This window comes from Ziziphus jujuba, chromosome 6 (genome assembly GCF_031755915.1).
Source record: "Ziziphus jujuba cultivar Dongzao chromosome 6, ASM3175591v1".
Taxonomy (NCBI): domain Eukaryota; kingdom Viridiplantae; phylum Streptophyta; class Magnoliopsida; order Rosales; family Rhamnaceae; genus Ziziphus; species Ziziphus jujuba.
The window spans coordinates 11,674,456-11,699,890 of NC_083384.1; the positions used below are offsets into that span (position 1 = coordinate 11,674,456).

At 33.3% G+C, this 25,435-nt stretch overlaps 3 protein-coding genes, 2 non-coding genes and 1 pseudogene across 5 annotated transcripts; all 6 read left to right on the forward strand.

The window, feature by feature from the left end:
* Nucleotides 1-902: 902 nt before the first annotated feature.
* On the forward strand, nt 903-3,435 carry LOC107430694 (7-deoxyloganetic acid glucosyltransferase). Its single transcript, XM_016041564.4, has 2 exons — nt 903-1,625; nt 2,344-3,435. The coding sequence occupies exons 1-2, from the start codon at nt 1,130-1,132 to the stop codon at nt 3,270-3,272; spliced, it is 1,425 nt and encodes a 474-aa protein (XP_015897050.3). The 5' UTR covers nt 903-1,129; the 3' UTR covers nt 3,273-3,435.
* Nucleotides 3,436-3,881: 446 nt separating this feature from the next.
* On the forward strand, nt 3,882-3,973 carry LOC112493494 (small nucleolar RNA snoR26). The gene has a single exon (XR_003057976.2). It is a non-coding gene; the product is annotated as a small nucleolar RNA snoR26 (small nucleolar RNA).
* Nucleotides 3,974-4,073: 100 nt separating this feature from the next.
* On the forward strand, nt 4,074-4,169 carry LOC132804367 (small nucleolar RNA snoR27). Its single transcript, XR_009639489.1, has one exon. It is a non-coding gene; the product is annotated as a small nucleolar RNA snoR27 (small nucleolar RNA).
* Nucleotides 4,170-9,953: 5,784 nt separating this feature from the next.
* LOC132804325 (eukaryotic translation initiation factor 2 subunit alpha homolog) lies at nt 9,954-11,022 on the forward strand. The gene is made up of 3 exons (XM_060818568.1): nt 9,954-10,202; nt 10,416-10,514; nt 10,696-11,022. The coding sequence occupies exons 1-3, from the start codon at nt 10,119-10,121 to the stop codon at nt 10,885-10,887; spliced, it is 375 nt and encodes a 124-aa protein (XP_060674551.1). The 5' UTR covers nt 9,954-10,118; the 3' UTR covers nt 10,888-11,022.
* A 5,712-nt stretch (nt 11,023-16,734) lies between these two features.
* LOC132804004 (uncharacterized) lies at nt 16,735-18,328 on the forward strand. The gene is given in 3 exon segments (XM_060817879.1): nt 16,735-16,756; nt 17,203-17,429; nt 17,431-18,328. Coding segments are annotated over 3 exon segments (1,098 nt in total). The 3' UTR covers nt 18,280-18,328.
* Nucleotides 18,329-23,121: 4,793 nt separating this feature from the next.
* LOC112493320 (uncharacterized) lies at nt 23,122-24,512 on the forward strand (annotated as a pseudogene).
* The last annotated feature ends 923 nt before the right edge of the window (nt 24,513-25,435 follow it).

The following is a 25,435-nucleotide window of genomic DNA, read 5'->3' on the forward strand; positions in this document are numbered from 1 at the left end:
AAATTTAAAATTCTAAAATAATTTTTTTCTAAATTAGATTATTATGAAATGCATTCAACCAATCTTGAATGTATATTATTTCTTCATTTCACAGTATTAATTATTATTATTATTTTTTGATAAATTAGAGAATGGGGAGTTTAACATTAACTTAATAAGTTTTTGCTTAAAGAAAAAAAAATCTTCTAATAGTATTATTAGAATCAAATCATAATTATGTGTAATATGATATTGCGGTATAAAACTAGTATAAAACTATCCAAAATAATAACGAAGGTTATTAAAATTAAAATTTTAATTTTCAAATTTGTAAATATAAAAACTGGGGAGGTTTATTCGAATATCAACTTAATAAGTTATTTGTGATGATGTTCATCCCCACATAACTTGCTACTGAGCATTTAGATTTCCTTTTTCAATGGTCTTTTGGTATTTACAATTTCAATTGTTCCCTTTTTTTTGTTCTTTCTTTTCAATCTAAATAATTATATATCGGACATAAAAATAAAAAATAAAAAATTAGTAAGATGTACATTGATTATTAATTTTATTTGTCTTTATCTATCCGTACCTTGTGAATTATTTACTGGCCTGCTATTCTACTTGGCCCATGTGCGTTTGCAGTGTTTAGGAAGCATCAATGCGACGATGAATAAATAAATAGTGTCCTTTATATAATACAATTAAGTCGAGATCCACGACTTTCACACTAAAATATTAAAATATATTTAAACTGCACCTTCCAGTTTCAGATTTTCAAGATGCACCCAGAGGTCATAAGGAAACCGCTTTGTATTATATTATAGATAATTAGCACCACCCCTTCATTATTAACATTGTCGATCATGAAAAATTATGAAGTGATTGATGTAGACAAAAGCTGCATATCAGAACAGGGTTTGCAGAGTCTACATCAACCGAGTTTTAAGTCTTGTTGACCGAGCATATAAGTTTTCTAATATTTTATTTAATCAAAATTAATTTTTATTTCTACATCAGAACAGTATCTATGGATCTAACGAGTGGACCTCAAGGTGTATAAATAAAAGAGAGAGTAGTAAATCATGAGCAATGGATTCTTACAAAGTAGAAAAATCTTAGAATTTAGGTTTGTGAAAAAGGTCCAAAGATGGAGCATCAACAGCCTCATGTAGTGGTTCATCCATTACCAGTGCAAGGCCATATTAAACCATTGCTATGCCTTGCTCAGCTACTTAGTGAAGCCGGACTTTATGTCTCTTTTGTCATTACCCATCACACTCACAAGCGCTTAGAAAACCTCTCTGCTCTCACCGCTCAATTCCCAAATCTCCATTTTGAACCCTTCTCTGATGGCCTGCCCGACGACCATCCTCGCTGCCTCAATTTCGACTTTTTCATTGACATCAAAACGAAAACCAAACCATTTTTCAAAGATCTACTACTCTCCCTTGACACCAAATCGGAGAAGGGTCTGTCCCCACCGGTCACTTGTGTCATAAACGATGGATATCTGTCTTATCCTCTTGAAGTTGCCGAGGAGTTGAGGATTCCTTTGTTCACTTTCATTGCGCATAGTGCTTGTTTCTTGTTGACTTATTATAGTATCCCAAAGCTCATTGAAGAGGGTCATGTTCCTTTTTCAGGTAAATGGATTTTATATATGCTCATAATTTCCGCATCGAAATTGTTAGAAATATATATAAGGCTTGATATGCATATCTATTGTTGGAATCATTCTGAATTTGTTTTAGGTTTTGGGATTGAGGGAAACTGAAGTTGCTATCTAAGTGTCGGTAACCGTCTCATGTTTAAATGTTAGTGCCCACGTTTGAATGTTCACATTTAAGCCCATTAATGGACTATATATTTACCAATTTATGCATCAAAATTGTTAGAAATATGTTTTAGCTTGATATACATATTGTTATATAACAATATTGGCTTTTATGAAATATAAGTTTTGAAATAAATGATAATTTAAATATGGTATTAGTGCGTTGGTAACAGTCTTCTGTTCGAGTTTTTGTGCCCACATTTCAATGTTCACATGTAAATCCAATAGCATGCCATGTATATTAAATGCAAAGGGAATGTTGAAATATGTGTTAGCTTTTTTGTTTTTCTGGTTGAAATGTGTTAGCTTGATAAATATTTTTCAATCCATTTTTATTAGCTATAGCTTTTAGGTTAGATGTACAACTTAACGATATATATATATATATATATATATATATATATTCCATATCTTGTTGATTTTAGATAAACATATGAATATAAGCTTGCTTTTTTGGCGAGGAAGTTTATTTATTTCTCTTAAAAATACTTTCACCAATTTGTAAATAAAACAATTTCCTTTCTCAGATAACAACATGAATCTTGAAATTAATGGTATTGCTGGACTAGAAGGCATTCTTCGGCGCAAAAATCTACCACCAGCTTGTATGATGAAAGAAGTAACCTCCCCTTTGTTTAAGCAGTGTCTCGATGAAAGCCTCGCAATGAATCGAGCTTCGGGTCTCATAATCAACACCTTCGATGACCTTGAAGTTCAATGCCTCCCTCACGTAGCTAACAAATTTTGCAAAGTTTATTCAATCGGACCTCTTCATGCATTCTTAAATTCGAAAATCGGAAATCAATCCCAATTGATAGCTTCTCATGCTTCTCTTTGGAAAGCAGAGCAGAGTTGCATTGCCTGGTTAGATTCACAGACATTGAAATCCGTTGTTTATGTAAGTTTTGGTACTTTGGCAAAAAGGTCAGTTTCCCAATTGCTTGAATTTTCGCATGGTTTGGTAAATAGCGGACACCCATTCTTGTGGGTGATACACCCAGATGTTGTATTGGATGAGGAAAGAGAGAATGCGATGCCTGAAGAGCTTCAAAAGGGTGTTAAAGAAAATGGGTGTATAGTAGATTGGGCCCCACAAGAAGAGGTTTTGGCCCACAAAGCTGTTGGTGGGTTTGTCACACATTGTGGTTGGAACTCCACTTTAGAGAGTATTATGGCTAGAATTCCATTGATCTGTTGGCCATACACAAGCGACCAGAATATCAATGCTGATCTTGTTAGCAAAGTTTTGAGAATTGGGGTTGAATTGGAAGGGTGTGATAGGCAAACCATAGAGTCAACGATAAGGGCATTGATGGATGGTAGAAAGGAAGAATTTCAAAATTCGATTGATAAAATTGCAAAATGTGGATTGGATGGTATTGGACATGGTGGATCTTCCAATCAGAATTTGGAATTCCTGGTCGAAGATATCAAAAAGATCAAGAGCTTAGAGTAGGAATTGTTAATTTGTTATTGAATTAATGTGGTATTTGTTGTGTATTACGTCGTAGACAAATCAATTAAGCCAAGCAACCGTATTTGACCCCATCATTGTTTCTTTGAAATAACAAATTAATTTTAAAAATTTTAATTTTCAGTCAATTTCAATTCCTTTTCAAGTGATAATTAATGTTCATATATACATATATATATATATATATATATATACAGGATTAAGCAGGTCCTAAGCATCTCTAATAGTTTAGTTCTGTTCATTTAAATTTACGTGGCAATCAATCTCTAATAGTTCTAATAATTTTGTTCATTTAAGTTTATGTGGCATGAGATTGGAAGATGTCAATGTTGATATGGCATAAGTTCTACTAAATAAACAATGTTTCTTGAATTTTGCTCTTTTATAAGTTCTGTTTAAAATTCAGTAGCATATGTTATATTTTTAGTTGTTATTATTTTAGTTAATTATATTTGCTTTTTTATTTTACGTGGTTTCTTATTTTTTCCACTCCTCGAGATCTTTCCGTTGGATTCCTCTAGATTTCTCTCGCAATTGATTCTCTTCATTCAGAAAATTGCGATTTTTCTTTTATAGATATATTTTGGGCAAGGAGCAACACTATTGAGTTTATTATGTTGTTATCCTTGCATTTTGATTGCCTATGAAGAAAATGCATGGAGAAAATTTTCTTTCAGATGCTCTTTCTCTATATATATATTTTTTTTCTTTGGGATTTGTTTTTTGATCTCTGAATTTAAAAGTTTGAATATCTTATTTTGTTTGTTAATTTAGATATGAATTATTGGGTCAATGATGCTAACAAAATTTGCATTATCTATTTGAAATTTTCCATATTGGAATTTGAAGATAACAAAATCTGCATTATCTGTATGCAATTTCCTATATTAGAATTTGAAAACTTTTGGGATTTGGTTCTCATTCACGCTTTTTTTTTTTTTTTTTAAATTTTTTATATGTGATTGATTTTTGAAGATTGACTATTTGCTGAAAGTCGTTTGGTAGAAAAGAAAATACCAACCATTTTCTTTGACAGAGGAAGAAATTTGATGTTTTTAAAAGACGGGGAGAGGGGAGGGAGGTTAAATTGCCGAGTCACCAAATTTAATAGATCCTCCACAAGTAAAGGGTTTATTAGACAGTTTTATCTTTTTATTTTATCATATTGATTTGACAAAGCTTTTTCACAAAACCATTAGAAAGAAAATTTTTTTTAACTGTTCTAGCTAATGTGATAAATTTTTTTTAAAATGGACAGAATAATAAATATGCCAATGAAAATTTTCTAAATTTCAATATTTTCGAAATATGTTGTATGATAAATTTTTTCCTATAACATATTGCTACATGTCTTGAAAGCCTTATATGAATCGAAGTGTATATATATATATATATATTAATTATTTATATATATATATATATATATTATTTAGTTAGAGGGTCACCGGTCTACAACTTGAATTAACTTTCCCGCATCTTTGGTTGGAAAAAAAAAAAAAAAGAATTTGATCTCCGTCAAATGAGATCATGGAACGGTCGGTATCGACATAATTTTGCACTACGCATGGGGCCTTCTTTTGATTGTTCATGCGGCACCTTCTTCTCCGTTGCCCAAATAAAAGTAAACTACTAGAATCGCGTTGATAACTGACGCAATAAATGCGTCGCATAAAATAAATAACGACGCATCGTACGGTGTCGCCTAACGTCCTGTCGCTAAATCTATAAGACAACAAGCGACGCATTATAAGAGTCCTTATCTTTGAGTTTTTAGCGACTCATATTTACTTTTAGCCACGCATTAATAGAGTCGCCTATTTAGCGACGCATTAGTAGAGTTGACTATTTTAGTAGAGTCGCCTATTTAGAGACGCATTAAAAGAGTTTACTATTTAGCGACGCATTCGTAGAGTCGTCTTTTTAGCAACGCATTAATAAAGTGACTATTTAGCGACGCATTAATAGAGTCGCCTATTTAGCGACGCATTAATAGAGTTGACTATTTAGCGACGCATTAGTAGAATTGCCTATTTAGAGACGCATTAATAGAGTCGCCTATTTAACGACGGATCGACACTTTTAGCGACGCATTATTTCTTAATGCGTCGCCCCTTCTTTTTTTTTTAAATTTTTTTAAGTTTTGTGAAAAGTGATTAAAATAGTAAAAATATAAAAATAATTAAAATACAAAAAAATGAAAACTAGCTTCATCCAAAATAAATAGAATACAAAAATTTTAAATAAATATTTTGTCATAACAAATTAATTATCAAATAAATTAAATATCATTTCATTGATATATTTTTACATAATTTGTAAGCTATTGTATTTTTCATAACAAATTTAATATTAATTAAACTTCCATGAATGCATATCCATTGAGATGGAAGTTGACCTCTTGTTGACGATATTACATCCTCATACTGCATATGGAAATATTAAAAAAGTTATTAGCACTTATACAAAATAAATAAAATATTAATCATTATTAAATTTGTAATTTAGTATAAATGAAAATTTAAAAAATATTACCATTGTTCTTAAGATTTGACGAATCACATTTCTCCCCTCACAGTCATTACAAACATAGTCACTCTCACATTCATCCTCATTATCATTTTCATCGACACTTGGCAACTATATGACAAATGGATTGTGAGCCATCTTTGTATCTCCAAGAACATCTTCTTCAACAAACGTATGATGTTGTGGTGAAGTTAAAACAATAGACCATCTTGATTCAAGTTAATCTTCAACACAAAATACTTGTTGAACTTAGCAAAATAATGTCAAGCAATATCACAAACATAATTTCTAAAAAAGCAAGATTAATAAAACTCAATGAACCTAAGCTGCAGTTAAAATGGAAAAAAAAAAAAAAAAAAAAAACAACCCACCTCATGTCAAGAAAAAAGAAACTCACCTAAACGATGGAGATAAAGAAAGAAGAAAACCAAAAAATCACGAGGGCGACAAAGAGAAATCTAGCTTCTCGGCCGACGACAACGTAGGCAAATGAAAAATGAAACCTGCAATATCTCACTCTTCAAGTCTCTCTTAGATTGCTTCCAAATCTAATATCGATTAGGTGGTGTACTTGATGTAGTTTTAAAAAAGAAAAAATGGATTTAAAGGAGCGCGTAAAAATTTAAAAACACGCCAAAAATTTTCAAAAAATGGCAAGAATGCGCCTTTTCTCCCAATTGCATTTTATTTCTTTGATTAATATTTTTATTTTTCAATTACAAATAAAAACTGAAAATATTTCTTAAAAATGCGAAGCAAAATATCGAAGATTGCTGTTTATTTTTCTGTTTTTCAAGTACACCTTTATTCTTTATAAAATTTGCATGTCTTTCAAAATTTTTATTTTTGTTAATTGAGAGAATAGGCGACGTATTCTCTTCAAGAAGGATCGCCTGTTCTTGAATTTTGGGATCAAGCGACGTATTATGGTCGAAAAGCGTCGCCTATTTCATTTTTCTATATTTTCATTATAATCTTTAAATAATTTTTTAATTGTTCATCTACAAATATATTCATGTAGCAATCCAATGAAAATAAATTCCATTAATCTAAAAATAGAAAATAGTTTTGTCAATGCTCTTCTCAGTTATACATATATGTGTATAGACAATACAAAATATCTCAAGACCTAATTTGAGATAGGGTACCGATTCAACAAGCATTTATTGACCAATTTATCTAGACAAGTATGTTAAATGAGCTTAACTTTCATGTGTTTGTGGTCACTGATAGTTTACTTATTTTCAAAAATTGAAACTCTATTAAATTGCTTTTTTTAAAAAAAAAAATAAAAAATAATTGAAGGAACAGGCGACGCAATTCCATTAAAACACGTCGCCTATTCCATTTTCTTTTTTTAATCTTTAATTAGTTTTGTTGATTGGTCATCTACAACTTTAAAAAAAAAAAAAAACATATTTGCAAAACTAAAAAATTACTAAAAATAACTTTCAAATTGAAAAAAAAAAGGTTAAAAATTGGATGGGTGAAACGGCGACGCAGTTGCTTACAAATGCGTCGCCTTTTAGTCTATTTAGCGACTATTTCTTAAAAGACTGCGTCTCCTAAAACTATACTAGCTAGTTCTTATTGTATTATTTGGCCTGGTGGTGTGGTGATTTCTTGAGAGTCTAGGAGGTCTTGGGTTCAATTCTTGTTATGGCCCAATTTTGCTTTTATTTTTTTTTAAATGTTTAAATAAAAAAATTGAAAAAAAAAAAAAAGAACAGGCGACACATTTGTTGAAGAATGCGTTGCCTATTCTTGTATTTGGCGACGCATTGTTTGAATAATGAGTCGCCTAACACTATGTTAATCAATTTTTGCGGTATCAGTACATATAAGTCATTTGGCCTGGTGGTGTGGTGATTTCTTGAGAGTGTAGGAGGTCCTGGGTTCAATTCTTGCCTGTTCATTATTTGAATAATGCGTTGCCTAACACTATATTAACCAATTTTTGCTGTATCAGTACATATAAATCATTTGGTCTGGTGGTGTGGTGATTTCTTGAGAGTGTAGGAGGTCCAGGGTTCAATTCTTGTAATGGCCATATTTTGATTTTATTTTTTTTAAATGTTTAAACAAAAAAATTGAAAAAAAAAAAAAGAACAGGTGACACGTTTGTTGAAGAATGCGTCGCCTATTCATGTATTTGGTGACGCATTGTTTGAATAATGCGTCGCCTAATACTATATTAACCAATTTTTGCTATATTAGTACATGTAAGTGATTTGGCCAAGTGGTGTAGTGATTTTTTGAGAGTGTAGGAGGTCCTGGGTTCAATTCTTGATATGGCCCTATTTTGATTTTATTTTTTTAAAATGTTTAAACAAAAAAATTGAAAAAAGAAGAAGAACAGGCGACATATTTATTGAAGAATGCATCGCCTGTTCATGTATTTGGCGACGCATTGATTGAACAATGCATTGCCTAACACTATATTAACAAATTTTTTTGCTGTATTAGTACATGTAAGTGATTTGGTCTAGTGGTGTGGTGATTTTTTGAGAGTGTAGGAGGTCCTGAGTTTAATTCTTGTTATGGTCCTATTTTGATTTTATTTTATTTTAAATGTTTAAACAAAAAAATTGAAAGAAAAAAAAAGAACAGGCGACGCATTTTTTCAGGAATGCGCCGTTCTTGTATTTGGCGATGCATTGTTCCAATAATGCGTCGCCTAACACTATATTAGCCAATTTTTGTTGTATTAGTACATAGAAGTCATATGGTTTGGTGGTATGGTGATTTCTTGAGAGAGTAGAAGGTTCTGGGTTCAATTCTTGTTATGGTCCTATTTTGATTTTATTTATTTTTAGATGTTTAAACAAAAAAATTGAAAAAAAAAAAAAGAACAGGCGAACGCATTTGTTGAAGAATGCGTCGCCTGTTCCTGTATTTGGCGACACATTGTTTGAATAATGCGTCGCCTAACACTATATTAACCAATTTTTGCTGTACCAGTACATATAAGTCATTTGGCCTGGTGGTGTGGTGATTTCTTGAGAGTGTAAGAGGTCCTGGGTTCAATTCTTGTTATAGCCCTATTTTGATTTTATTTATTTTTAAATGTTTAAACAAAAAAATTGAAAAAAAAAAAAAGAACAGGCGACGTATTTGTTGAAGAATGGGTCGCCTATTCATGTATAATAATGCATCGCCTAACACTATATTAACCAATTTTTGCTGTATTAGTGCATATAAGTGATTTGGCCTAGTGGTGTGGTGATTTCTTGAGAGTATAGCAGGTCTTGGGTTCAATTATTGTTATTGTCCTATTTTGATTTTATTTTTTTTTTAAATGTTTAAACAAAAAAATTGAAAAAAAAAAAAAGAACAGGCGACGCATTTGTTGAGGAATGCATCGCTTGTTCTTGTATTTGGCAACGCATTGTTTGAATAATGCATCGCCTAACAATATATTAACCAATTTTTGCTGTATTAGTACATATAAGTTATTTGATCTGGTGGTATGGTGATTTCTTGAGAGTGTAGGAGGTCCTGGGTTCAATTCTTGTTATGGGCCTATTTTGATTTTTTTTTTAAATGTTTAAACAAAAAAATTGACAAAAAAAAAAAAAGAACAGGCGACGCATTTGTTGAAGAATGCGTCGCCTAATACTCTATTAACCAATTTTTGCTGTATCAGAACATATAAGTCATTTGGCCTGATGGTGTGGTGATTTCTTGAGAATGTAGGAGGTTCTGGCTTCAATTCTTGTTATGGTCCTATTTTGATTTTATTTTATTTTTTAAATGTTTGAATAAAAAAATTGAAAAAAAAAAAAAAGAATAGGCGACGCATTTGTTGAAGAATGCGTCGCCTGTTCATCTATTTGGCGACGTATTTTTTTTTTTAAATGTTTGAATAAAAAAATTGAAAAAAAAAAAAGAATAGGCGATGCATTCGTTGAAGAATGTGTCGCCTGTTCATCTATTTGGCGACGCATTCTTTAAGTAATTCGTCGCCTAACACTATATTAAGCAGTTTTTGTTGCATTAGTACATACAAGTTATTTGACTTGATGGTGTGGTGATTTCTTGAGAGTGTAAGAGGTTCTGGGTTCAATTCTTGTTATGGTCCTATTTTGATTTTATTAAAAAATAAAAAAAAAATAGTGAAGAGAGAAACCTTAACCCTAGGTAGTTGAAAGTGACGGCCGGTCATGGTCTGGGATCTAGAAACTGCAATTTATTTTTAAGGCCGTTCAGGAAGAAGGGTTATATCCCGCTCACCACTTATAGAGGACTCACAAGATTAGGGACTATGTGGATATCAAGGTGAACAGAGCCGTCCACAAGGGTATGCCCCACAAGTTCTACCATGGCCACACTGGTCGTGTCTGGAACGTCACCAAGTGCACCATTGGCGTTGAGGTCAACAAGCAAGTATATTTCCCATCTGGGTTTTTTTTTGTGTTCTTATGTCATATATTTTTTATTTTATTTTTACTTCCATTCACTGTTATGCTAGATAATTTATGACAAATAAAACACTTCGCTTGAGAAAATTGGAGAGAGTTGTAAAATTCTTAAAAAATTTCGGCTATGGACACCCTGTCTTTTTTTTTTATTTTTATTAATACTTTCTAATGTGGACAGGAACAAGGAATATCAGTTCTTGACAATGCAATTGTAGTTTGTACCCAAGCAATAGAACAACACAAGGGGAAACTTACTGTGAAGGAGGCATCCAGAGCCGTGAGTGTCAATCCTCTTATTTCTACTTTTTGGTTTTCTTATACCTTTTAGATACTCAGTTCACGTTGGTTTCGGTTTCAAAACTCGAATTCAAAAGCCTCATTGCTTCCTTTGTTCTTCACTTACTGTTATCTTGTCTATTTAAGTAATTTGTGTAATATGTTACGGTGCATTGATGTAGGTGAGTGAACGGGATGATAAATTACTTGCTGAGCACATGGCTAAATTACAAAATGCAAATGAGGAGGTGAGTGGTGACGAGGACAGCGAGGAAGAGGAAGACACGGGAATGGGGAAGTTGATATGGAGAACGCCGGTAGTGGGATTACAGAGTGAAAATGCGGCACAGATACTGACAATTATATTTTTTTGAGCTATTTTGATTCATATGTTCAGTGTATCTGGCAAATTGTAGCTGAAATTTGCTGCTTCTTATTGTGTCTAAATGTTCACTTATTAAGTTATGAACTCAGGGTAATTTTCTTCTATAATTAAAAACAGTGCCATCTTCGGAATTATCTGTGAGCTTTGAGAATTAATGGATAGATTCTGTGTTCTTGTTCAGATCATTGTAAGGTCATAAAATCATGTTTAGTTTCATCCAACATGTGTAAATGATTTCAAGTTTGGTTCTGTTAATTGTATAACTAAGCTTATTATTGTTTAGTATGTTTATAAAGTTGATGCAATGAATAAAATGTTAATGCAGTTGCAAACTATGCGTTTAAGAAGAAAATGTCTGAAATTGATGTAGAATATGTTTATAAAGAAAAGAAAAATGGTATGTAGAATATAATCATCCAATTGAAGAATAAAATAAAATATTAGAAGTCTATCCAACGAAGCAGGTTTTAGTAGCATCACAGGCCACTGAGGCTAATAACCTTACTTAAGCAAAGGGATTTGTCCAAATTCCTCTTTTTCCTAAAATTCCAACACCAAAAAATAAGCACTAAATAAATTATATGAATCCAATATCAATACATAGTGCACATTTAATTTCAAATTACCTACATAGTGATTGTACATAATGTCAGGACCCGTCCAAAATTTCACACCGGAACCCTAGACAAGCCCTAATCCCAAGGAAATCCTACCGGACCCTCCAATAGAAAATCCAGCAGAACCTCTCCTATGGGTTGGACTTACCACAAACTTCCTGCACTGAAAACACACTTCTAAAAACATCCCCTTATTCCTCCCACGTTACTACAATATAATTCCACAAATTTACAGCACTTCAAAGAATAACAGCAACTCAGTGCATAAATGATAACTACATGTCCAATACAGTATACAGATGTAACACCCCGTCCCAAATCGCACCGGAATCCGTGCACGTTGACCGTTGACCGTTGACCGAAGGGGGTCAAAAGTTGACTTTTTGACTCAGTGGGAATTTCGAGTTGACCAGGGTACCGTGGCGAAGTGCATGACACCCTGAGTTCGTAGACTAGTAGCACGTCAAAAACGGAGCTACGGTTTGAAAGTTATGGGCAAAACAAGTTGAAGTGTAAACTGTCCAAAAGGTGCCGGTAGTTGACATTTTCTTGTGATGTAATTTTGAGTTGACTCTTGTATGGTTGTAAAGTACTCGTCGATACGAGTTCATAGACTAGCGGCACGCTTAAATCGGACATGTGGTTAAAAAGTTACGGACGTTTGAAATTCGCCGGGTACCGTATTATTTTAATATATTTGGCTTAAGTGCACAGTAACGCCACGTGTCAGCTTCTGATTGGTCCACGTGGTATGAACAGTGTCACGCAGGGTTTTTATTTTTTAAAACTCTCGGGGAAGGGAGAGAAAGAGAGAGAGAGGACCCGCCGGCCGCCGGACTTTTTCAAGTTTTCCGGCCGAGATACTGTACACGCACCGGCCAGCCAGGTTGCCCACCTCATTTCCGGCAAAACATCCAAATTTCACGGCGAACGGCCGCCGGACGCGCCCGGATCGGAGCTCCGAAGTTCGACGGCGAGTTTTTCCCCTCCACCGCCGGCCACCGCAAATCGACCCTTTTCCGGCCGATCTACAGTACACACGCCAGCTAGCCTTGATCCTCTCCTCAAGTTCGGCCTACCCACCAAAAATCACGGCCATCGGACCACCGACGCGCCGGGATTGGAGCATTTTCCGGCGAGGGGTCCGAAATCTTCAAACGGTGATTTCTCCACCGTCCGACCTCCATTTTGCTCACCGCCGGTCCCGTTGGATTGCTCTCCTCACGATCTACAAGTCTGCAAAATTTCACAGCCAACGGCCACCGCACGCGCCGCCGCCGGCGACGGTTGCCGGTGACCGTGGCGGCCCGCCGGAAATTACTGTTCCAGCGAGTACCCGAAATTCCGGCCAGCTCCAGTCCGCTGTGTTCGACCTCCTGAATCCGAATCCGGCTTCCGTTTCCGCCAATTCACGACGGTTTGGGAGAATTGCGGAGCCGAAACTCGAAAAGCTTTCCGGCGAGATTCCGACCCCGTCGGGTCCGATCACCGGGAAGTAAGACCGAATCTGTGATCAGCATCACTCGAGCTTCGATTCGGTATATAACTCGTAAATTCTAGATATCGTTTGTGTTTTGACCCCCCGGGTACCGGGTATTATTTACCCGAATAAAATATTAATTTATTTGACTGTCCGTGAATTTTGTTCTAGGAGCACCGGTGAGTCGTGAAATTGATCCCATGGTGGATCTTAGTTGATTTGCGTGCTCCAGGTGAGTGACCCACCTTCAAATTAATTTTGGGAATTTAATTGGTGAATATATTATGTGTGATTTAAATATTTGGAATTTAATTTCTATGTGCCAAATATTTATTTAAATTATTGTGGAATTATTTGTGAGTTTAGCGGATTTAAGAAAATGTGCATTTCACCAATTTATGCCATGTGAAATTATTTTATGGTTTTGAGGATTTTGAAATTGGTGTGGTTTTAATGGTAAATTGGGCACGATCTGATTTTCAAATATTTCAAGGAAAATATTTGGTTATGTTGGTGATTTCAATTTTTATAAAATATGTCCATGGAATATTTTGAGATTTGATTATGATATTTCGAGAAATTATTTATGCTTGGAAAAATGTGGATATTTGAATTGATGGATTTGGGAGTTGGTGGATTTGAAAATCATGGAAATTATGGTATTGATTATAAAGAAATTACGGAGAATTTCCGGGTTCAAGCGGATGGATTATGCCCGCTATGTTTATGATAAATGTGAAATTTGTTTTATAATTTAAATTGTGGATTTTATGATTTTTAGATGCACCGTGCACGTACTGGTGTTCTGATTATGTGATATGGTATATGTGATATGGATATTGTGCACACGGATATGATTAGCGCGCAGGTGGGTGTGAGTAGCGCGCAGGTGATATTATGAGGGTGTCCTGTGGATGCCATCGGAGAGGGTGGCCACCCCCTTTGGCCGGGACACCAGGTTAGCAGCGGCGCAGTGGGACGCCACGCGACCGTATGCCGGTTTCTCTCTATAACCTCCTGTCTGGCGGTACCTTGGGACGCTGGGTACTGTTGGCGCCACTGGTATATAGTGGGTGCATCAACTGATTTTTGGAACTGTGTTTTAAGAATAAAATGTTTTAAAACTGTATTGGAATTAAAATTAATTATTACTGTTCGGATATTTATTTGATGTCTTGGTTTTCGGGAAACATGAACAAAGAGTTTTGTGAAAAGGTTTTGAAAGGGGAACTTTTCCAACTGAGAGAATTGTAAGGGTTTTGAGAGAAATTAATGTTTCCAATTAATTATTATTTATATACTTATTACTGTGATATTATATTGTGTAGTAGATAGGGTCACTCACTAAGATGATTAGCATTTCACACTCTTAAATTCCGTTCCCCTAGGTCCAGGTTGGAGACGTTGATTGTCCGGGGCGAGTCCAATGTCTCAGTTCGTTGCCGAAGGTTCAAGAAGTTTTTCTTCCCTTCTTCCTCTCTATCTTGTATTGCTTCCTTATCTGTCATTTTATAAATTCCACATTTGTTGTATAATGCTCTGTATACTGTATTGGACGTGTGGTGGGTATTTATGCACTGGGTTGCTGCAGTTGTTTTATTTTGAAGTGCTGCAATTTGTGGAATCAATTTGTAGTATTGTGGGAGGAATAAGGGGATGTTTTTAGAAGTGTGTTTTCAGTGCAGGTAAATTGTGGTAAGTAAATCCCTTAGGGGAGGCTCTGCCGGATTTTCCATTGGAGAGTTCGGTAGGGTTTCCCTGGGATCAGGGCTGTCTAGGGTTCCGGGGAAGGAATTCTGGACGGGTCCTGACAACAGAGCATTATACAAATAAATGTGGAATTAATACAATGACTGATAAAGAAGTAATACAAGATGGAGAGGAAAAGGGAAGAAATACTACTTGGACTTTCGGCAATGAACTGAGACGTCGGGCTCGCCTCGGACGATCAACGTCTCCCAACCTGGACCTAGGGGAATGGAATTTAAAAACGTGAGATGCTAATCATCTCAGTGAGTGACCTTATCTACTGTATACCTTTGATATTAATAATATAAAAATAAAAGGAATTTAATTAATATCAACAATTAAATAAATAAATAATAATAACAATTGAAGTAATATTTTCTCTCAAAACCCTCACTAATCACTCTGTTAGAAATGTTTCCCTTTTAAAACATTTTCACAAAACCCGATAGTTATACTTCCCGAAAACCAAGGGATCAATTAATTTAATAAACAATAAATAAATACCCCAAATATAAATAAAATGTAATAAAATATAATAAATAATTTTGAACACTTTGGGGTTTGAAATTTCTATCCGAAAATTTATACTTGACGCACCACACCATATACCAGTGATGCCCTCCGATACCCAGCGTCCCGAGCACCGACTGGCGGGAGATTAAAGAGAGAAACTTGCATACGGCACTTCGGCGTCCCAACAGTACCGCTGCTGAAACCGTCATCCCGGCCAAGGAAGGAGCCGACTGATGCGCAATATATAAGACTTGCCTGCCCTCGGTCCAATGGCAACTCACGGGAGACATAATAACTTGTGCGCTAACCACATATACACCGGAACACCAATACTGTATGAGTGCGTCTAAAATAATTATTAAATTAATTATTACCGTACCGATTTTCCAAAAATGACCATGGAAAATATACAAATTTTCAAATTCACCATCCCACGTATTTTCCTTTAACATACCCGGTATGAAACCATCGATAACAATATAAAAATAATTTTTCTCGTAACACGAGGTTCAACAATTAATATTCCACGGGCATAATTATCAAATTTGAAACCACCAATTTAAACAAATAATTTTCTTAAAATATTTAAACCAATTATATCCAAAAATAATATTAAAATCAAATACGATTTATTACTGAAAATACCTTGCTCATGAGTAATAAATACAATTAAATCATAATAATAAAAAAATCGGGGTCTTTGGATAACCCAAAACAAACTCTGATGAACATAGAGCCAAGCAAGTCCAACACGAATTAAGGTATGTGAGTTTCTTTAGATTTGAGAATTTAATTTAATAAACATGTTTAAACATTTTGCGGTAATTCTGAATAATAAAATGGTTTAATTATTCACTACATATAAAAATAAGTAAGATCAAATGCAAACAAATTAATAAGACATACTGCTGTCATGTTGGTATATATATGTATTAATAGTAATAAATAGTACAAGCTACTTTCAAGAGTGATGAAATAACTAATCATTGAAAATTTCTGGTATGTGACAAAAAAAATTTCCAATTTTAGTACTTATAACAGATGGGATCGACCATTAATACATGATATATATGTACATAGAATCATTATTGATTGATAGATCCACTGATGTAAGGATTATACATAATTAATAACAAGCTGATCAATTAAAACCTAAGTACTACACATTATATAGATATAACTTTCGTTTACTTCTTTAAATTCATTAGAAGGCTGTAACTTTTTCATATTTACATACCTCCAATGAAACCAGTCATTAACTTTTCAAAAATTAAATTGGTGATGAAATTTTATAAATGAGAGAATGAGCAAAATTTGTGAGATATGTCCGAATGCATAACATCACAAGCATATGCATCATATTTAACTCCCTAATTATAAATTAACTGCTTTTAAGGCCTCATTAATCTAGTCCTTAAATAAAGTAATTTAAAAAAAAAAAAAAAAGGTTTGTTCCCATGCTAGTCAATAAGGGTCGATGTCAGAGTACAGCAAAACTGGTCTTCTAAATAATTTTTCATTACAGGGCAATTTTAACATTAATTCCTCCATTTATTCGTTTCATTTTCAGCTTCTCATTTACTTCCTATATATATGTATGTATATATTCAAATATGACTCCTATCATAATCATTTAAAACGTGTGATTCCGAAGCCGGCTCTCAAAAGCTACATGTACATAAAAGCCTACAAACTATCATCATATTTTACTGTTACAACCTTTTCTAAGTCTTTAATCTTGTCTTCTGAGCTCCAATATCTATGGCTTCCCAAAAGAAAATATTCGATAAATGGCCACTTTTATTATCTTCATTACCTCTTGTTGCCTTAGTCTTTATCTTCTATGCCAATAGCATTTTCTTTAATATACTTTCCCACCAACGAGTTTACACCGGAAAGGAGAATAAAACGAAAGAGAACATGCAATACTTCCCCCCATGACCAGAAAAGGTTGAGGAATTAGCTTCGTTAGATGATGGATATGATAGTGATCCAACGATTCCTCCAGAAAACCTCACAAAAGACGAAAGAAGAGTGTGGTTCAAACAAAGACTTCCTCAGGTTGCGTTACTCAGTTCAACCAACTTGACCAAGCAATTTCATGGCCGGGTTTTGGAGTTTCTCAAGAATGGCTGCAGCATCCAATTCTACATGATTTGGTTCTCACCAGTGGAAGTTCTTCGGAACCCGAGAATTCTCGGCCATAGACACCCTATTCAATTCCCACCCTCAAGGTTGCTTGATGATCATATCAAGAACCATGGATTCCACACGCGGCTATAGGATCCTAAAACCATTACTGGATCGCGGTTTCAAAGTTCTTGCTGTAACTCCAGACTTGCCCTTCCTAGTGAAGAACACCCCAGCTGAAGCTTGGCTTGAAGGGCTGAAGAGCGGCAAGATAGACCCTGGTTTTATCCCATTGCCACAAAACCTCTGCAACCTCATTAGACTTACGGTTTTATACAAATATGGAGGTGTTTATTTGGACACAGACATTATAATTCTGAGAGATTTCTCAGAGCTGAGGAATTCAATTGGAGCACAAAGTATAGATCCAGTGACAAAGCAATGGAAACTATTGAATGATGCAGTAATGGTGTTTGATATGAACCATCCAATTCTACTTGATTTTATAAGGGAGTTCTCATTATCTTTCAATGGAAACATATGGGGGTTCAATGGACCTTTTATGCTTACTAGGGTTATGAAGAGAGTAGGAAGTAGATCTGATTATAATGTTACAGTGATGCCGCCGGAGGCATTTTATCCGGTGGATTGGCTTAAGATTCACAGGCTTTTCAAGAAGCAAGTGATCGCGGCGGAGAGGAAATGGGTGCAAAGCAAACTGAATGAGCTAAATGGCAATGGTGGAAAGACTTTTGCATTGCACTTATGGAATAAGAAAAGCAAGAAGTTGAAGGTTGGAGAGAGAAGTGTCATGGAAAAATTAATCTTAGATCATTGTGTCATTTGTGAGAACATATTTGCCGAAACATCAGGAAATTTTTTCTTCAACTAATTTTTTATTGCATATTTCCCAATCCTCATGCATAACGATTGAAATTGTTTGTAAGGTAAGTATATCTTCCAATTTTTATTTTTTTGTTCCATATATATATATATATATATTGTCTGTTTGTTGAGAAAAACTTAAGTAGAACGGTCGCACTAGCTGGTATGTATCAACTGGTCTATCAAAACTTGCCATGTGTTATTTTTGGAAAAAAAAATATTAGTTTTAATTTATTATACTTTTTTCTCTCCTTATCTTCTACAAAGTCTCTTCATCTCTATCTCTTCCTTTTGTCTCTCTCTTTCCTTTACTTCTAAAACTTTTGTCAAAATCTAAATAGAATTTTTTTCTTTTTTTTTTTTTTTTTTTTTAGCGAAAACGACCTGCATCACTCCCTTCCTGCAGCCGGAAAACTTATTTGGCTCGAAAGCTCCACTAGTCGCCAACAGTGGAACCTCATTCATCTTTACGAAATCGTGGGCAGAATTCTGCGAACTAAGAGATAAAATTACAAAATTTTGAAATTTTCTAACAGTTGGAAGCTGCATTTGCAGACCCAAAAGACATATTGGGAAGGTTTGCTCGTAGCTTTAAAAGAACTTGATGAAACAATAAAGATTTTGGATTCGAATGGGTTTGAAATTAAGGAAAACACAGCTTGCCACCAATTATATAACCTTTGTTGGGTTCGCTTGGTTTGGGTTTTATGACAGTGATTGTTCATGGGACAAACCATTAAAAATAAATATTAACTTCTAAAGCTTCCAGGGGAGCCTGTCTTCTGGAGATTCCAATAGTGACGGTGGAGTTCTGAATATGGTGGCTTTGAAGAAAAAGGGCAAAACCCATAGCCATAAGGAAAGACACTCATCTGCAGAAAATTCGGCCTTTGTTACCGAAGTAAAGGAGCGAAAAACTATATATTAAATAAAACATAATACCTTTAACCAAAATTACTCGTGTCAACTTTTGATTGGTTGGTTGCAATTCCGAAGAGTAGTAAATTTTAGGGATAAAAAAAAAAAAAATAGAATAAGATAATCATACATGTTTAATAATGAAAAAATATGCCCAAAAAAAAGGAAAAGAAAAAAAAAAAGGTGTTAAAAAAATTTGGAATCATTAAAAAAAAAAAAACTAAAATAGCATATTTTTATTTTACAGAATAGGGTTTAAGGTTTGATATAATATTAGAAAATGGATGAAACTATATATATAATATTAGATAAATTTGGTCCATTTTTAAGTAATGTTAACATTTTAAGGAAATTTTCATACTAGTATTAAAGAAAATCGCTTATTAAATAAATTTAATTTTTATACTAATTACTAGGTGATATAACATCATGAGGAATATGTTTAGAATATCTCTAACAATTTGTTCATTGGGATATTCATATGAAAAAAGCTTTGTTATATCCAAGTTACAGACCATTTTTTTTAAAGCAATTGTTTTTTTTTAAAAAAAAAATCATCTTCAATAGTACTTTGCAAGACTCCTGTCAAACGAAGGTGACATTAATTTTTTTTAAAAAACAAAAAAAAAAAAAGAAGTTCTCTACAAACCCTTTATTTATAGAAGGTTTGCTAGACAATATAAGTCATAAATTCAATCTTTTCTCTTTCTTATAAATCCACAACCTTATCTCTCTACTATTCTTCTCATCTCATCTCCCCATATGCCAACTTATTTTATTTAAAATTCGTAACGTGACTCATTGATGAAGAATTTTAATTAAACATTGTTTATCAATAAATATTATGCCATCTAAAAATCAATACTTTCTAAATTCTTTATCACATAAGCTCAAATAAACAAAATTATTGGAAATACTCTTAACAAAGCAACACCTATAAAGATATCCATCATCAAATAGAAAACTAAATTAAGTTAGATCAAATTTTATATGTAAATGAGAAAATTAATATATAGAAACTCTAATAAAAAAAATAACCATAAGTAAAACTTAAGTATAAAATTTATTTACCTTCCTCTATAAATTTTTTATCATTATATATTACACATATATGAAATTCTTGATTGAGTTTATTACATATTAAAGTTATAAATTATATTCATTCTATGCTGGTAAAAGAAATGAATGCTTGAATTAAACTTTTTATAATGATAATTGATTACATGAAAATCATTTGATATTTTATAATTGGGGGGCTAAATATATATTTTCAATTAACTCTACTTCTTACTTTAATTAACTTTTAGAGAGGTAATTAAGGCTTGAAAAAGCAGGGGCTCCTCAGGCCTATATATCGTTCCTCCCCTGATCAAGTTAATTAATTTTGCTACAGCGCTGGATATGGGCATTCAGTTATGTACAATCATACGTGATATATGCCATAAATTACGAATTACATGTAATCAAATTAAATATTCTATGAATTGGATACAATCATATGTTTATGTCCACCTCATATACGCTCACTATAGCAAGACTGACATGATAATTATAGTAAATGTATGGCTGTTTTTGAAAAGAAATTAATTCCAGCTTGTTGAATAATATCATATTCTTTCTATTTAACTGGCAATAGAAAAGGATCAAACTATTTTAATGTATGTAATGTTAAAAACAACTTATACCTGAGTTGCTCATGATAGCAATGAAATAGATTGATTCTATATATTTGTACTGTTCACAGAGAATGCTATTGGTATTAACAAAACTTCTACTTATTCATCATTCATGTGTTTATTTTGACTTCACTTGTAACAAATTCAACTCTTGAAATACTTTGAATATAGAACAAATTATATACATATATATATATATATATATAATATCAAATATAGAACAAACATATCACATATCTAAATTTTCAGCAAAAAAAATATCACATATCTAAATTAATACTAGTGAAGTTACCATTACTGGTAACCTGTTGATCCGCCTAGTCATTTTTTCCTGATTAATATTGAGATTCCTTCAATATATATGGTTAACACCTGCATCCTTGCCACCATTCCTACAGCCACATCTAGCTTTGTTTTATCGCAAACCTGCAAGAAAAGGCTTCTACGGCACTAGAGTAGTGTTGAATAAGACCGCTACAATGCTTAACTCAGCAATCGGTAAAGGAGATAATTTCTCAGTTTACGTGCAGAGGATAGCATACTTGCATTCTTGAGTGCGTTTGGCCTAAAAATGAAATTTAGGTTTGTCTTTGTAATGGCCGTACCTTCACGTGGAAGGATGGTTCTTTGCTTCACGATGTCAATTTCGAGCTTTCCAAGTTGGAGTCAGGTCTGGCCTGTTCCACGCGTTGCTTTTTGGCAACTACTTGTTTGTCTTTTGCCCCACACACACACACACACATGGCCTGGCCTGTTCCACCAACTCCTTGTTTGTCTTTTGCATGGGATGTGTCAGGTGAGCTTGCAAAAGAGTATCCAACCAATTGGGCGCACGCACGCACAAAGGAAAATTCTACGGGCAGATTGATCGGCTTCCGGATCATATCTAAATTGATGCTTTCAGTTTTGTACACAGCAAATCCAAATCTTTTTTTTCAAAAAAATTGATTTTTTTTTAAAAATTTCTGTTCAAGTGTGATCTATATTCAGATCGATCCGGACCGTATAACTATTATATATATATATATATATAGATTAGTAATTGAAATCTAATAGACATTTATAATCGTTGGATTTCACTTGATCAAACATGTGGAAGGAATCAAATAGCTTAACAGCTTTAGAAAAGAAATAGTAAAAAAGAAAAAGCTAGATGATCATAAAGATAAGAATCTCTCCATTTCATAATTGTCAATTTGGAAATTCTAAATTTTCATTAATATCATGATGTATTAAAAAAATACCTCATTTTTTTATTTTTTTTTTGGCTGAAACCTCTCTCCAATCATTCTTTTGATTGATCATGACTCTGTAATTTTAATAAATACGAACATCAAGTAATTTAAGATTCAATTAAAGAGAATTTGTCATTGCTTCCTACTTAACAATTCTACAAAATTGCCATGTATATGCAATAAAATCAGTATTGAATGCCTATAAAATGACCAAGAAAGCTCTACGAAAGCACATTTAAATGAATTACAAGCGCATAAGTGTTTTCATTGATGTGATATTTGAAAACAAAATCGCCTATTTTTTCTGTCTTTTTTCACCCAAAAAAAAGAAAGAACATTAATGAAATTTTAACTCATTTATTAGAACCGTTTACCCAAAAAAAAAAAAAAAAAAAACTGATTTATTGGAATTATCACACCAGTCTCAGTATTCAAATTTCTAATTTTAATTTAATTACACATTGTAAACTTAACAGTGGTTAAGTATCTTTAATTAATTTAGAGCAATTATTTTGCAATATTCTAGAATATAATATATATATATATATTTTCATTTCTATTTTCTTAACTATCTATTTATTTATTTATTTTGACTATGTGAGACTTTCAGTCACATTACAATGTTATAGTTGACCAAATTAGTTATTTGTTATGTACATATAAGCTTGGTGTAGCGGTACAATAATTAAGAATATAGATTTTCTATTAGTTCAAAATATGTTGTAATCTTTAAAAAAAAAAAAAATTAGTCATTTTTTATAATTTCTTTTTAAATAATAATAATAATAATAATAATAAATATATGATACCTCTGTTACATGTACAATTCCTGCCACCTTGCATAAACATGTATATAACATTTGGCGCCCAAAATAAGAGAACAAAAGCACGCAATAAATTTCTCAACTCCAAGCAAAATTCATAGTCATGAGACAGTATATGCCCTTAATTTATCTGTGCATAAATGGTGATTTGAATCCAACCCATCACCATATCCTTCAAGATTATGCTGTTTTTTAATCAAAGAACCAAAGCAAGCAATAAACTACTAGACTCGAAGCTAAATTCATAATCATGAGACAGTAAATAACCTTAATTATCTGTGTATAAATTGGTCATTTTAATCCAACAACACCACCATATTCATCAAGATTATGCTTTTTTTTTTAATCTCTAATTTTTACTCTTTCGTTGCCAATTTCTTCATGATCTATGCAGAAACCGCCATTTCCAATCTTTACATGTATCCCCATGAATTCAGAAACGATGAAATTTTAATGTCCCCAACTCAGAATCCCCAAGAAAAAAAAACAGAGCCACCCAATAAGCTCTGCCACTGAAAATGCACTACTACTCCATTCCAATACTAAAGAGATGGTATTCAATGATGATGAAGTAGTAGACTCTCTAATTCCTCCACTGAACATCACAAAACATGAGAAAATCATTTAGGTCTGGAGAAAATTGCCAGAGCTGGAGATATTCCATTTAGACACCTTGACAAAGAAATTCCATGGCAGAGTTTTAGAGTTCGTCAACCATGGCTGCACAGTCCAATTCTACATGGTACGGCTTTCACCAGCAAATTCTTTTGGAAAAAAGAGAATTCTTGGCCTTAGACAGCCTTTTCAAAACAAACCCGGAATCTTGCTGGATGATCATATCAAGCACAATGGATTCAAAACGCGGTTACACAATCCTAAAACCATTACTGGACCTCGAATTGAAAGTTCTTGCAACCGCATCCGATTTGTCATTCCTTAATTGAAGAACACACCAGCAGAGTCATGGCTCGAGGCCATAACGAGTGGGACGAGAGACCCAGGCGACTTTCCATTATAGCGAAACCTTTGCAATTTAATCAGGCTCGCAATGCTATAAAAACATGGAGGTGTTTATGTAGACGCGGATTTCATAATTCTGAAAGATTTATCTGAGCTAAGAAACTCTGTTGTAGCTCAAAGTATAGATGCAGTGACGAAGAAATGGAAATGGCTAAACGGCGCCGTAATGGTTTTCGATGTGAACCATCCTATTTTGGTCGATTTCATTGAAGAATTCGCATCGACTTTCAATGGGAACGAATAGGGACACAACGGACCGTTTCTCGTTTCGAGAGTGATTGAAAGAGTCGGAAGCAGAGGTGGATATAATCTCAATACTGCGTTGCCTCCTAAGGCATTTTATACGGTGGTGTGGAACAAAATAAAAAAAGGCTTTTTCGGCAACCGGAAAATGGAGGTGATTGGAGATGGGTGGAGAGCATGTTGATTGAGCTTAATGATGGAGAAACTTTTGCTCTTCATTTATGGAATAAGAGAAGCAGACAGTTGAAGATTGAAATAGGGAGTGTCACGGCAAGACTGATATTGGGTCATTGCCTTGTTTGCCAAAATATATATTCTCCTTAACATATTTTAAGTACATATGGATTACTATTATTATTGCAAGAAAACAAGTAAATATGATGAACTAATTTAGCTATAGATGTGGGTAAGTAGAAGAAAGAACACCCACATATTAGATCATTGTGTTATGGCAAGACCGATATTATATAGTTGTGTTATTTGCCAAAATATATATTCTTCTTAATATAGTTTAAGTAAATATGGAGTACTTAATTTAGCTACATGTGGGAAAGTAGAAAAAATATTACCTGCATTATTAATTACAATGTATATATATCTATATATATATATATAGATATTGAATAATAAAAGCTATTCCATTTATTAAAGTATTTTCATTTGTCTCCATACTCAGCTATGTGGGACTGTAGATATAGATTAATTTTAAGCAAAAAAAAAAAAAAAAAGTAAAGTATTTTGAGAATTCAAATTTTAAGCGGGTGTATACAATTATTTAATATATATATAGATATATATATATATATATATATATAAGAGAAATTATATTTCTTTTTTTCTTTTTTTTCTTTATTTTACTCTTTACCCAGGCTCAAAAGTTCTGGGCTAACCAAGACTTGGGCCTAAAATCAAGACCAGATTAAGGAACTTAGCTGGATCTCAGGCCCAGGGGCCATTTTTCGGACGACAAAAAATTCGGATATTAAAAAAGGCCCAAAAAAGAATATGACGATGTTTTTTTTTTTTTTTTTTTTTTTTTTTTTTTTTTTGAGAAATATGACGATGTTTTAGTTTGAGTTTTAAAATTAGAAGTAGTTGAATTGTTTTTAATTGCTTGCTAACGTCGGTTCCGAGCCCATTTTCTTCCTCCTCGACTATACTAATCTTAATATAAAATTAAAATTTATAAGAATACAAAAGAATTTATTAGTTTAAAATAAAACCGAAGTTTTATGAATAGGTCAAAT

Bases quoted from the DNA above. Each gene is read 5' to 3' on its own strand.
- LOC132804325 (XM_060818568.1), top strand. From the start codon at position 10,119: ATGCCCCACAAGTTCTACCATGGCCACACTGGTCGTGTCTGGAACGTC. The intron at 10,203-10,415 runs GTATATTTCCCA...TAATGTGGACAG, and splicing joins GCGTTGAGGTCAACAAGCAA to GAACAAGGAATATCAGTTCT. The intron at 10,515-10,695 runs GTGAGTGTCAAT...GCATTGATGTAG, and splicing joins TGAAGGAGGCATCCAGAGCC to GTGAGTGAACGGGATGATAA.
- LOC107430694 (XM_016041564.4), top strand. From the start codon at position 1,130: ATGGAGCATCAACAGCCTCATGTAGTGGTTCATCCATTACCAGTGCAA. The intron at 1,626-2,343 runs GTAAATGGATTT...TTCCTTTCTCAG, and splicing joins GGGTCATGTTCCTTTTTCAG to ATAACAACATGAATCTTGAA.